Below are 13,613 nucleotides of genomic sequence, written 5' to 3' on the forward strand. Positions count from 1 at the left end.
GTGGGTAAAATTAGAGTTAGAAAAAATAATATGAAAGAAATTATAGGAAGAAAAAAATGAAAAGAGGAAAATAAAAGTTCGGATTAGAGGAGGAAGAAGAAAAATAGATAAAGAAAAAAAATTAATTTGGGAAAAAAGGAAAATGAATTAGGTTGAAAGCGTTTTAATTAATTTTTTTTTACTAGAAAGACGAGAAAATTTCAAAATTTATGATTATACATTTTTTTATTTTTTTCTCACCGCATTAATATTTTTCTTGAATTTCAAGGGATGCAGTTGCACCCCCTAGCCTTATAGAATTACGCCTCTGTTCACAACCTATGAGTCATGAATCATATCGTGTTATCTTACTTGTTAATCTAGTCTATGGATTGAGCTAGGGCTGTAAACAAGCCGAGCGGAGCGGAGCTGAGCTTTAGAGTGTTCAAGTTTGTTTGATAAAGTAACCAAGCCAAGCCAAGCCGAGCTTAAAATGAGCCAAACTTTTGAAATGAGGGTTCAAGCTTGGCTTGGTTTATTTTTTATGAGCTTGAACTTGTTTAAAGCTTGGCTTGAGCTTGATTCATTTAGATGTTATCAAGCTCTCAATTTAAGCTTGACTTGAGCTTGGTTCGAGCTTGGCATGAGCTTTGTTCAAGCTTGGTTTATTTAGATGTTATCAAGTTCTCAATTCAAGTTTGTTTGAAAGTTTTAGTTGTTTGATTTATTATTAAACTTGATAATTTAAATTTATTTTATTGTTTATTTAGCATATTGAAAATAATTTTATTAATGAATATGGTTCGTGAACATTGTTCATAAACGTTGTTCACGAACTTGTTCACGAATATTATTCACGAACGTTAACGAATTGAACACATATGTATTCAAGTTTGTTTATTTAACTTAACGAGCTGTTCAAGCTTGTTTGTTTAATTAATCTTATGTATATTGAACGAACATAAACAAATTCTTACTAAGCCGAACACCAAACTTATTCACGAACATTTAGTTCATTTACAGTCCTAGATTGAGCCACCCCATATAATTTAACCTACGAACTAAGTTGAGTTCAATATAGTATAATTTAGTTGTATCAAAAATGAATTCCATCTGTTAATCCAAATCTCATATTAGAATTGGAAGTTTTTGGATTTAGATTGAATTCGGATCAGAAGTTTTTGGATTGATTTAAGTTTGAATTGATCCATATTTAAAATTTAAGGATTTTTATTAAATTAAATTTTATTTTAAAAATTAAGATATTTTATATAAATAAATAAATGATAAAATATTAATATAAAAGTAAATAATTATAGAATAATAATAAAAAAGTATTTTTGGGATTATTTAAGTTCAGATTTAGAATTTTCAATTTGGATTCGATGGTTAAATTTTATTTTTATAATATTTTTGTTTGAATTCATCGAACTGACACCTCTAACATAATCCAACACCTATCTTGGCGATAAGAACTATTTTATAATTTTATAATTATTAATACTAATATTAATAGTAAATATTTTAAAAATCGATTTTTGAATAGTATAAATTATATTTAAAATTTATAAAAGTCATACATTTAATATAAAAATATATAATTTTAAAGAATGAAAAAAATTAATGATTAAAAAAGGAGCAGGTGATGACGTGGCGAAACCCCATGTCTCCGCCAATTACAAGCTTTCGCCTTCGCGTTTTATTTCTTGATCTTTCGCTTCCTCCGCAGCACTCGAAGAAGAAGAAGACGAAGAGAACAACAATGGCGGAGAGAAGCTCCAACTCCCTCCGATATCTTCCTTTTTCTTGTTGTTCATTCAGTTTCTTGTGAGAAGAGTCCAAGATTTTCTCTTCCTGTTCCTCGGAGGAGGAAAAGATGGGATTTTTACCTCTTTTTGATCGGTTGTTCTGCGGAGAAGCGAGCTCGGAGGTGGAAGGCGGCGGAGGGGAGGAAATGCCGCCGATGATGGTCTCCGTAGGCGAGGAATATTGGGCGGAGGCGCTGTCTTCTCTGACAGCCAAGGAAGCAGAGTCCTCGCCCTGTCTCATCGCCGGCGGCTGCAGCGATTCCCACCTCCGGGCGGCGAGGGAGGAGGCAGCCGAGTGGATCGTCCGCGCCGCCTCTTTCCAAGGCTTTTCGGCGCTCACGGCGCTCCTCGCGGTGACCTACTTCGACCGGTGCTTCCTCTCCGAGGCCGGCGGCGGAGGCGGCGAGCTGCTGCGGCTCCACGGTGATAAGCCCTGGATGGGGCGCCTCGCCACTGTGGCGTGCCTCTCCCTGGCGGCGAAAGTGGAGGAGACCCGCGTCCCCCTGCTGCTCGATCTCCAGGCGCCTCCACCGCCGGAGGAAGCCGGATACTTGTTCGAACCGAAGACCGTTCAACGAATGGAGCTCCTGGTTCTCGACGCCCTCGGCTGGCGGATGAATTCCATAACCGCTCTATCCTACGTTCACCACCTTCTTGCCGCCGCCAGCTGCGGCGGCGGAGGCGGCAGCGCTGCCGTCCGTAAACTAGCAAGGAGATCGGAAACGGCCCTTCTTGTCGTAGTCACCGGTGAGCAATTCAGATGACAAATTTAATGGAAAAGTAGCTAAAAATTTAATAAACAAAAATATTTAAAATGTATTTTAATATTGATAAAGCTAATCGATTTCTCCGTCTGCTTCACAAAGACTGGAGATGGGTTCGACATCCAGCGTCGGTGTGGGCGGCGGCGGCGCTGCTCCACGCGACGGAGTGGCCGGAAATCCACCGCCGCCGCCTCGTTTCCCTCCTCAGAGCCCCAAAGGTTGGATCTTTTCGCCACTCTCATATCTCCTCCATTTCTGTGATCTCCCCTGCTCATCGCTGCAACACTCCGCAGGTAGCCACGGAAGAATGCCGCCAGCTAATGGCCGCCGCCATGAACGGCCGCAAGCGCAAGCACCAATCCAGCTCCAGCGAGATGGTCGGCTCCTGCTTCAGCGCCGGCGAGTGCTCGTCGGGTTCATGGCCGCCATGGGCTTCCCCTGTCGAGGCTCCTCCTCCGAACAAGAAGCTCAATGGCGGCGTTAATGGAGATCAGAGAAACTACTAAATTTTTTTCATCTCTTAGAATCAACCGATCGAGGAAGAGCTTGTTCTATCAGATTCTCATCGAAATGCACTGCTTTGCTATTTTTGCCCCCATATTTTATCTATCTTTACACTTTTACCCATCATAGTTCAAAGTATTTTATTTTGCTCTATAGTTCTCAAAACAAAAACAAAGGAAAAAGTTATTCAATAAAAAAATTTAAAATACTTTTATAGATTTACATTTTTAATAAACATATCAAATATCTTCTAAAATACATATTACACTACCATTAAACTACATGAAAATAAGGTACATTAAGGAGCAATTCTATATAAAAAATATAAAATACTTAAAAATTATCAAAAATAAATAAAGATTATGACTTGCAATATTAAGGTCAAGATTATAGTGAGCAAATGTAATATTTTAACTTGGAGAAGATAAAATGGAAGGCTGGGAAAAGTGTGAAGGGTAAAAATTAAATTATCTTAAATTTTGGGGTGAAAATGAAAGGACAGAAGAAAAGAGAGACAGCTTCAAGCCTTCAACAACTACACAACAACATTGACAACTTTGTTTCCTTGTCTGCAAATGGAAAATGTTGAAAATAAATAAACAAATAAATAATGAGAGATTTTGTTTGACCTTGAGATGCTCAAGTGTGGACTTTTGTGATTGAACTGTTTTTAATTAATTTAAGAGGAAAATTTCAATTCACCCCTAAAAGTTATGCACAGTTAAAGGCTGAAATTATTCCCATTGAGATTCAGAGTATCACATCAGTGGAGTTTATAGACATTAGTTTTGAATTATGAGGGATGAATCGATGATTTCAATAATTTTGAGAGGCTAAAGTGAAATGTTGTCTTTATAATTTATTAATCAGAAGCTTAGTCCACAAGTCTTTCTTCCCATGTGAGCTAGTGCTGAAACTTTGAATGATGTACTACTCCTTATTACTTGTTTCAAAGCATAAATCTAATCTTTTTAAAAAAACAAATAAACTTATTTTAGATAAAATATACTTGGTTTAAGTAAAAGAACTTGTTCTAGTGTACGACAGGTAATAACTTACACCCCAAATCCAAATGTTTCTCCACGAACTACCCTAAGATATGTGGAAGGATGACAAATTACAGTACCGAACGACCTCTTAGAAACTTATTTCCTAAAAGAATAGATCCATGAATTCGAAACTTACTTCTATCATCTTAATACCATTCGACTACATATGTGGGGGTAAAGAAAAAAGAGAGAAAAAATATATCCTTGGATGAAGTCTTAATTTTTTTTTAATGAGCACTAGGTATCCAGCTTCCACCGATTAATTCTAAATAACAAAAGTTTTTACAATATTCTTAAGCCAATCGTCCACTAAAAAAAATTGAAATATTTTTCCCTTAACATTCTGACAATTAAATTGATAATTAAATGAAATGATTAATTGAATGTCTGAAATTAAATGCTGGATGAGTGTGGGACCAAACAGTCTTTACTGCTTGTCTTCAATGATTTTGTTATCACCTACAACTACACTCTGACAGCACTACATATCAGTCGATTGTAAAAGCACAAAAATGTGAGAGCATTCAATTACAATTATTGTAAAAGGAAGGAGGAAAAATAAATAAATTTCATTTTCTTCATAAATACTTTAATACTTTTGTTTTCTGAAAATCATTCCCCCCTTTATTTATGACACAAGTACTTTATTACAGAAGTGGTCTTTTGTGTACTATACTTTTTTCTTTTTCTTTGAATGAGATGAACAAACATAAACTTTAAACACTCGTTATCCTTTTTCACTCAACCCTAAAAATCTGAAAGTGACAGCTTTGAATGTTTTGTTTAAGGCTTAGGGGAACGTTTGATTGAATCTTCTTTTCAGATTTAGAAAAGATTTGGGGGTTTCATTGTCATGCGCATTTGAGATTTTAGTTGGATTTGGGGTTAAGGGGGTTTAGGGTTTAATAAGTTTAATCCATCGTAATTAATAGATCAAGATAGTTAGTCGTGTTACATTTCATCGAGCCTTAAGATAACATAAATAGATTCAGACTTAAGGATACCCATAACTTGTGATACTCTAAGAGTGCATATTCTAAGAGTGTGTTTGGTTAAAATTTATCCTTGATAATCTTGATTATCTATCCAAAGTTATCAACAAAAATCCTATTTGATTTAGATAATCGATGATTCCCAAATATGTTCCATGTTTGACTCGTCAACAAAAGGAGCATGTAATTGAAATCGAAAAACTGAAATTTTTCTTAATTCCAGAGTTAATAAAAACTTTTTACCCAAAATACCCTTGAATAAAAAAATGTGATAAAAAAGAAATATATAAAAATATATAAAAAATAAAATAAAAAACATTAAAAATGTAAAACAACATTAAAAATTTAAAAATAGAAAAATATATAAAAATAATAAAAAAGGAAAAAAAATAGAAAAACATAAAAAAATAAAAAAATAGAAAAAACATTCAAAATAATAAAAAATAGGGGAAAAATTTAAAAAACATAAAAAATAGAAAAAATAGAAAAAACGTTTAAAATTTAAAAAAAACATAAAAAATTAAAAACATATATATATAAATAGAAAAATTAGAAAAAATTAAAAAACATAAAAAATAGAAAAAAAATGTAAAATTTTTTAAAAATTAAAAAATAAAAAACGTAAAATTTTTTTAAAATTTTAAAATAAATAAATAAAACTTTAAAAAAAATTTTAAAAATACAAAAAAATAAAGAAAAATGTGAAAAAGAAAAAAACATAAAGTTTAAAAGATATACATGGTTAGTTTTGTAACTAAGGGTAATATAGTAAAATATTAAATTAGGTTATTCATTAAAACCTTCGTGTAAATAAATTTTGTTGCATTAAATAAGTTGAACCAAATAACATTTGGTTATGTTTTATTCTCCATAATTTTGGTCACATAATCAAAGTTATACATGATAACTTGAACCAAACGCACCCTAAAAATGTCTATATAAATCTCCAAGTGAATCTTTTGCGATCTTGTGTAGGTATTAGTGGTTCGTTAGGCAAAGCAAAGGTCGACTGAAGAAAATTAAGATATTTTAAGAACACATTAGATGTTAAAATTACCTAGATTAGGAATATAGAAATGACCATAGCTTGCTAAAACCTAAATTTCGACAATTAAAGTGAAATTTTATATAGATAAATGAAGAAGAATAACTTTATGTTTCATGTCTTACCATCTCTTATATTTCAATATTTGTCACCATAAAGAGTTTATGAAATGATTGATGAGCATAATAGTGACTCAAATATATAAAACTAACACTAAATGAGAGATCAATAAATAAATAAATAAATGGAACCCTATTAAAATTTTACTGAAATCTAGACCAACTTTGAATAAATCAATTGGTACACAATTATCCAGGGAAAACAATGACAATCTTTGAGTCCTCATCATGATCATCAAGTTAGTGTTAACTACAAGTTTCAAACATAATTACCTAATAATACTTAAATCAGATGATTGAAACTTAAAGAACAAGATAATGCGCAGATAAAGCCCTTTCACAGCTAGTAGAAAAATGGAGAAAATACCTAGCATTGCCGAGGAAGGACAGGAGAATGAAGAATACATCTATATTGACTGAATTCCGAGGTGCGAAGTCAGTTCATTCATATCGGATGCTTCGTCTTGTAAGCGCACCGCGTCCAGCTTCTGCTTGAGGACGTCAATTGCGTTGATGAGCATTTGTGAAGCCTTGATGGCACCTGTTGATTCAATGGTGAATATGAAGCTGTCTTCTTTGGCATAAATCTCGACAAGGCCTGGTTTCCCCATAGCTTCAGATTTCTTGAGGACTTCATCGTCGTATGTATAAGCCTCTGAGTCAATAACTACAACCTGATATTGAGAAAAACAATATCAGAATGGAAAGCAGATTCCATATGTATATACTAATAGAAGGCTAAGGAAGGATCGTCTTTGAAGGACCCTTATTATGAATCAGTTTCTCCATGGTATGGGAATCGCAAGGACACTTGGACATGAACAATCGACCAAAGAAGAATGTGCGACATGACGTGATGTTATTATATCATAAGTTGGTCGACTAAAATCGGGTGGTTCATTATGCCTAATAAACTACTATGACCTACATGATTCATCGTGGAAGACTCACTTGGAGATGTTAAAATATATTGTCAACTGAGAGAATCAGGGAAACATCAAAGAAAACCAGTCAAATTACCATTAGAGCATTACAAGATATAGGGATCCTTACTTGCAAACTCGGGCATATCGAATTATGATACCTTAAGGCACAATACATCACACAATAATGCCACATCTCGTTCTCTCAAAGTGGATTGGCATGTCCACGAGGTGAGTATTTTTGAACCAAGATTGTGTTTATGGATAATGAGGGTAAATCACAAAGTTACCTGCAACTTAACCAAACCAACAATAATTAACTTTAGTAAATCATCTTTTGTCACTAGTTCCTTCATTGAAAAGCCATCTTAAAGTTTATCCATCAACTTTAAGTCTAACATTCGAGGACTGTCACTCCAAATTCCAAAATTGAAAAACCCTCTTATTGAAGAGGAACGCTTACCAGTTTGATCAATGAATAGACTTGCAGAACACATATAATTTGAGCAAGAGGCAAAAATTTGTGCGTGTAATTTCTTTGGTACAATCTTTTTATTCCTTAACACTACAAAGTATAAAGCCACAGGTATTAAACCATTCTTTTTTTACCAAAATCAACATGTTTTCAAAGCAAAAGCAGGAAATGAAACTAATACCAAATCCACCTTTGTAGGAATCCCTTACCCATAGAATTTTCAGCAATGAAATTTTAACACCAAAGGAGTGAAAAAAAAATTGGCTATGATGAGAACCAAAATGGACAGTTTATTAAACACAATTATGTAATGAAGCCAAGCTGGTGACTTTAGATAACAATGGATTATCCTATATATATTTATGTTCAGTTTAGAACTCCCAACAAGGCTGTAACTCGTGGCAACTTGCTCGGCAAAAGGACATTGTCAATCTCACAATTATAATTATATGATATTCCTATTGCTATTCAGTCTAAATGGTGCTGTGGTGGAGCCATAACTCACTCTAACATAGCATGGATTCAAAATGGTTTGACTTTTCGAGTAAAAGTTGTTGGAACCTACAACCTATATATTCTTTTTACATTTTGAGTGATACCAGGAAATACTGTTAGAAGAGTGTAGCATTCTTGTAACTGGTACGAAACCAAATGTTAAAATATCCAGCCCAATTGAGTGATCCTATTGTGCAAGATCATAATGAGAATAAAATTGTTTTTTAAATTGTTATCAAGGAAATTTAAATCAGAACACGAGCTTCATTAATTCATGAATTATGGATCTCTTTAAAGACAGGATCACCCTTAACTAGTAAAAAGAGTAAGATTGCCTATAAATCTGGCAATTTGGGGGAAGAGTCAAACCAAGACCACACTGGGTCTATCATACCCCGCCTTACTTTACATTGCAATAGGTTGTTTCCGTGACTCGAACCCGTGACCACATGGTCACATTGCAACAACTTTACTTTTGTACAAAGGCTCCCCTTCTACTCTTGAATTCATATACTTTCACAAATTCAAGAGTAGATATGAACTTGTGTTTCAAAGATTACAAAGAGTAATACAAATGTCAAATATGTGAAAAAATTCTTGGAGGAACAAACATAAAGTAAAGCAAATTTGTGGAGCTAACAATAGAACAAACCTGTTGAGTATTTGGATCAATGCCAAAAACTTTTGTAGGACTGCTCTCAACCCAGCTTCGTTTCTCTTCAAGCGTCAATGTTTCCATCAATTCCTCATTTATATGGATCTGTGGCTCATACATAAATGTAACAGTTGCAGCAGGTGACCATTTAGCGTGATCCTTACCAATCCCTTTTCTAGCAATAGCCCTAAGTCTTAGTTCTTGCCCACGGCGTAATTTCACAATGAGTATACCCCTAGTATAAAATTGACAACCATAAGGCATGTAAGTTAACAACAAGATAACATGATCTTCTAGCACATACATGAGCAACAATGTAGAAGTGACATATAGATATTCAAAGGAACATAATCAACAATACCACCATTTAGAAGTTGAAAAGAACCTAATTTTGTATATAAATGACATTGATATATGGCATACATAAGTTTCCTTGTATTATTATGTCCCAAAACTCCACTATATCGATTAGAAACACTGTATTTATGTATTTAGCTCCCTGGAAAATTGAGAAGATAATTTGGCTCCATAGACACAAATACAAACATCTGACTATAGCAAAATTTATAGACAACCTAGAGAGTAAGAGTCAAGCTAGATGGAATAGGATTGCAACTCTAAGTCTTTGTCACATATACAATGTCCAGAAACTATGAATATATTAAAATCATCGAGAAATCCACAAGAAAACCAGAAAATGCACCAATTTCAGACACAAGAGGAAACATTAGATAAGAAGACAAAGAGCCCATCTTGATTAAATAAATGTCATTCTTGCCATAGGCTACATGCTTCACATCTGACATTGAAGACTATCAAAGGTCCACTAAATCATAGAAGCTTTCTGCCAAGGATAGGGAGGATAATAACATTATATAGTAACTAAATTTCATGAAAGAAATTAATGACATTAAAACAGAAGGCCAACTTTTTTATGCCAACAACTTCAACAATGCCCAAAAGTGTCACTCCTAAACGTTGTACAGGGATCAATCGAAACTTCTAGCAGAAAGCACTTAGTAGCTAAAAGGAGCATGGCTAATTAACAACTTAAGGGATTCATATAATTACAGTAATGAGAAAATTTCAAATGACATGCTCTAGTGAAAAATACTAGAATCAAAATAACATGAATAATGAATTGCAAAGTCAAAGTGGTAATTCAAGAAGATTGAGAGCCAGTTGTCTAGGGTTCTGTTGATGCACTCTGCTGACCTACTTGGTATAATCAACAAGAATATCTATCTGTGCTACTAGTAAAAAAGCAAGCCAACCATTCAATTGAAAACAACTTTATCTGTCCAATAGAGTGTGAGCTAACCTAGATCCTTTATAACATATAAACAACTAGCATCACTGTCACAGGAACGTATATTTCGATTGTTAATACTATATCAAAATCGTACAAATGCCGACTAAGAGTAGCAACAAATAAAATACATGGGAAAACAAACAGCATATCAGCAGATAGCATGCCTAACTAGCAGAAGATTCAAAATCTTCAAAGATAAGGGTTGCAAGTGTTAAGGCGAAATATCAATGATCCTAGTTCAGTTACTGATCCCAACCTTCATTTGTTTGACTCTTAATAGAAACCTTTAAAAGGAATTACTTGGGGATCTAATAAGAAATGGTTGAGGGAACAGAGTTATGGCTACAAGACTGAGGTCAGGGAAGCGCATGGCTTGGGATAATGATCAAACCTAGCATTAGGCACCAATCGAAATTGCTCTAGTCATTCCTAGGGTTTTAGGCTTAACCATGATGAATTGAATTCAGGTTACGGGTTTAGAATGTCATCTATCAAGGAGCAATAGAAGGGGATAAGAAGAGGAAAATGACTACTTTTGCTCGGGGGATTCGTAGCCGCCGGGATCGGCTGACATAGCGCTCGCGATCGCCACATCGACAGGGCAGACGCGGGGATTGGTGCTCTGGAGGTCGGCGCTGGTGACGTCCATCGTCTGGTCAGAGTCGCACCGGACGCTGAGGAAGAACTCGACGGAGCAGAACTCGCACTGGCCGTCCCCGTCGCAGGCGTCGCAGTCACGGGAAAAGCGCATCGTCATGGCGTCGTCGCTGGTGAGAGGGATGAGGCCGAGGCGGTGGGCGAGGAACTCGTCGTTGAGGACAGAGGAGTTGGACTCGATCTCAACGAGGTCGATGGCGACGGTGGGCACCTCGGCGATCATGACGCGGCGGAGGGCGTTGGCGATGCTGACGTCGGTGTCCCGCAGCTCGAACTTGAGGTAGTCGTCCTTCATCTCGCGTATCCGCACCTTCGGAAACCGCTGATAGGACGTCCGCGAAGCCCCGCCGCCCAACATCTTCTCGCTCGCCATCGCCTCGCTCTCCGGAACTCCCTTTCGGCCGCCTCTACTAACAAATTTACAGGGCGGCAGTAAATCACGAGAAAATTTCGTTTTAACCCTTTAAAGCTTTTGCACCGCTCGCAAAGATGATGAGACAATTTCGTTTTAACCCTCTGATTTGTATATGTTTTAAATATTTCTTTATTGAAATTAATATCTTAGAATTGATAAAAATCAAAAGAAGTATAATTTTTTAATCTAAATATCTAAATTTTCGATGGAACTAGTCCGGAAGTGAATGGTCCGATTTCACAGACAAACATTAGGTAAATTTCATAAGAAGTAAATCGTAGCATGTCATCCAATATCATAAGTGATTCAAACTCTAGGGTTATCTTATTTTATTTTTTTAAGTTGGTATCAGGATTCAATTTATATTAATTAATTTTGAAGTATGTTTGATTTGAATTATCTTGATAATTTTAATTATCCAAATGTTATCAATAAAAAATTTTATTTGATTTAGATAATTATTGATTTTCAAGTAATATTTTATATTCAACATGTCAGTAAAAGGGAAATATAATTCAAAATCTAAAAATGTTAGATTTTTGGATTAACGAATTTTTTTTTATCTAAAATATTCTTGGATAAGAGAAAAATATGATAAATAAAAAAATTCTAAAGAAAAAAATAAAAAAAAATAAAAAATAATAATAAATGTAAAAAATAAAAAAATCATTAAAAAAATAAAAAAATGTAAAAAAAATAGAAAAAGTAACAAAAAAATTTTAAAAAAACGTTGAAAAATTTAAAAATACATAAAAACATAAAAATATAAAAAATACATATAAAATTAAAAAAAAACGTAAAAAATTAGACAAAAAGTTTAAAAAATAAATAAAAAAAAAAAAATAAAAAACATTAAAAACATTAAAAATAAAATAAAAACATAAAACAAAGGGGGGAAAAGAAAAAATAATAAAAAACATATAAAAATTTTAAAAAAAAATGAAAAAGAGAAAGTAATGTAGGATGGATTTTGTAAATAAGGATAATATAATAAAATATTAAAATAAGTTATTCATTAAAATTTTTAAATAAATAAATTTTTTATATTAACTAAGTTAAATCAAAAAATATTTTAATTATATTTTATTTTTTATAACAATAATTATTAATTATTATTTATATAACCAAAATTATCATATATATATGATAATTTGAATCAAAATATATCCTTAGAATCTGTTTAGCTTTATGAAAATCATAGAGGGCACCCGGTAAATCAAAAAATACTCAGAATAAACGATTCAACATTATTAAACCAATCATCCATTAAAAAAGTTATCTTTTATTTTATTAAAAATAGAATTCGATCCTTAGAGGTATGAAAAAGGGAGAATTGCTGGTGAGTAATCTTTATTTCAAGATCATTGTAGTTTCTAAAATTACTAAAAGTCCTTGTTTTAAAAATTATGCTTATGTTTTTATATGAAATACTAAAGTTATTAAGAAAATTTAAAATATTATTTCAATTCTAATTATTTAAATCAAATATGTACATTGTTGAAATAGTTTAAGTGCATGCCAAAAAAAAATATTGATACGGTCCATAATGATAGGATCTGGAAGTCAAAAGTCAAGAGAACATGACAATGAGAAGTCAAGGGGATGTGGCAGTCAGAAGTCAAGAGGACGTAACGATCAGAAGTCAAGAGGACGTGATAGTCAATATACGGAGTGGGACCACCCGATGTCATTCGACGTATCAAGCCAGGGCAGGGTCAACCGGTCAGGAAATCAGGTCTGCAGTAGGAAGTGTGATCAGGGCGAAGCCTGACCTGGCTTTACTGGTCAGGTTTTCTCAAGCTAGCCTGCGTAAACAGACTTGTCATTCTTAATCGAGTCTGAAACATAAAAGCCAGAAGAGAGGGACTTCGATCGCACCCTTCCATCCATCAAATATGTTCATCAGCACTTAGCGGACCAACCCGAGTTGGCGCGACAACAGATCAGCGAATCGTAACCACCTGTCAGAGAATATCTGTTGAATGTCAGGAAATATTCTAGTAATTGGGGTCATCTGCAAGGAGAACCTTCCTCCAGTCTATAGGAGAAGGTCATGTGTCCCCCACCACTCGATAAGTCCTGACACACGACACCCTCTAACAAGGGTCAATCTTCAAAGATATGCACGGTCATATAAAAAGGGACGCACTCTCATTTGCGTAGGTACGCTCACCCCGCACACTTGTCTTCTACTTTTCTTCTTCGTACACTGTTCATCTAGAAAAAAAATACCCGACCTGAGCGCCGGAGGGTCTGTTTCAGGGATTTTTTCTCTAATTTTTGACTTCTTACGTTCCGTGTACTTGTCTAAGTGTGTGCAGAGTTCTAGTACCGCCGACTTAGACCCAGCAGTCCTTGAGGGCCACACGGAGATTCGTCCGCTGAAGCCCGCAATATTACAATCTTCTCCCCGTCAATGCC

General features: G+C 34.4%; 2 protein-coding genes across 2 annotated transcripts; one reads left to right on the top strand and one right to left on the bottom strand.

Annotated features, from left to right (window-relative positions):
- Positions 1 to 1,654: 1,654 nt before the first annotated feature.
- Positions 1,655 to 3,143, top strand: LOC122030181 (cyclin-D3-2-like). The gene is made up of 3 exons (XM_042589351.1): positions 1,655 to 2,534; positions 2,654 to 2,769; positions 2,845 to 3,143. The coding sequence occupies exons 1-3, from the start codon at positions 1,856 to 1,858 to the stop codon at positions 3,055 to 3,057; spliced, it is 1,008 nt and encodes a 335-aa protein (XP_042445285.1). The 5' UTR covers positions 1,655 to 1,855; the 3' UTR covers positions 3,058 to 3,143.
- Positions 3,144 to 6,402: 3,259 nt separating this feature from the next.
- Positions 6,403 to 11,215, bottom strand: LOC122030054 (DNA-directed RNA polymerases II, IV and V subunit 3-like). Its single transcript, XM_042589207.1, has 3 exons — positions 10,654 to 11,215; positions 8,806 to 9,043; positions 6,403 to 6,934 (listed from the first exon to the last, which is right to left on the bottom strand). The coding sequence occupies exons 1-3, from the start codon at positions 11,148 to 11,150 to the stop codon at positions 6,668 to 6,670; spliced, it is 1,002 nt and encodes a 333-aa protein (XP_042445141.1). The 5' UTR covers positions 11,151 to 11,215; the 3' UTR covers positions 6,403 to 6,667.
- Positions 11,216 to 13,613: the final 2,398 nt, after the last annotated feature.

The sequence above is a fragment of the Zingiber officinale genome, chromosome 10B, assembly GCF_018446385.1.
Source record: "Zingiber officinale cultivar Zhangliang chromosome 10B, Zo_v1.1, whole genome shotgun sequence".
Lineage (NCBI taxonomy): Eukaryota > Viridiplantae > Streptophyta > Magnoliopsida > Zingiberales > Zingiberaceae > Zingiber > Zingiber officinale.

Bases quoted from the DNA above. Each gene is read 5' to 3' on its own strand.
- LOC122030181 (XM_042589351.1), top strand. From the start codon at position 1,856: ATGGGATTTTTACCTCTTTTTGATCGGTTGTTCTGCGGAGAAGCGAGC. The intron at 2,535-2,653 runs GTGAGCAATTCA...TGCTTCACAAAG, and splicing joins CCTTCTTGTCGTAGTCACCG to ACTGGAGATGGGTTCGACAT. The intron at 2,770-2,844 runs GTTGGATCTTTT...AACACTCCGCAG, and splicing joins CCCTCCTCAGAGCCCCAAAG to GTAGCCACGGAAGAATGCCG.
- LOC122030054 (XM_042589207.1), bottom strand. From the start codon at position 11,150: ATGGCGAGCGAGAAGATGTTGGGCGGCGGGGCTTCGCGGACGTCCTAT. The intron at 9,044-10,653 runs GTAGTCATTTTC...ATTTTATACTAG, and splicing joins TACGAATCCCCCGAGCAAAA to GGGTATACTCATTGTGAAAT. The intron at 6,935-8,805 runs GTTTGTTCTATT...TCTCAATATCAG, and splicing joins TTGATCCAAATACTCAACAG to GTTGTAGTTATTGACTCAGA.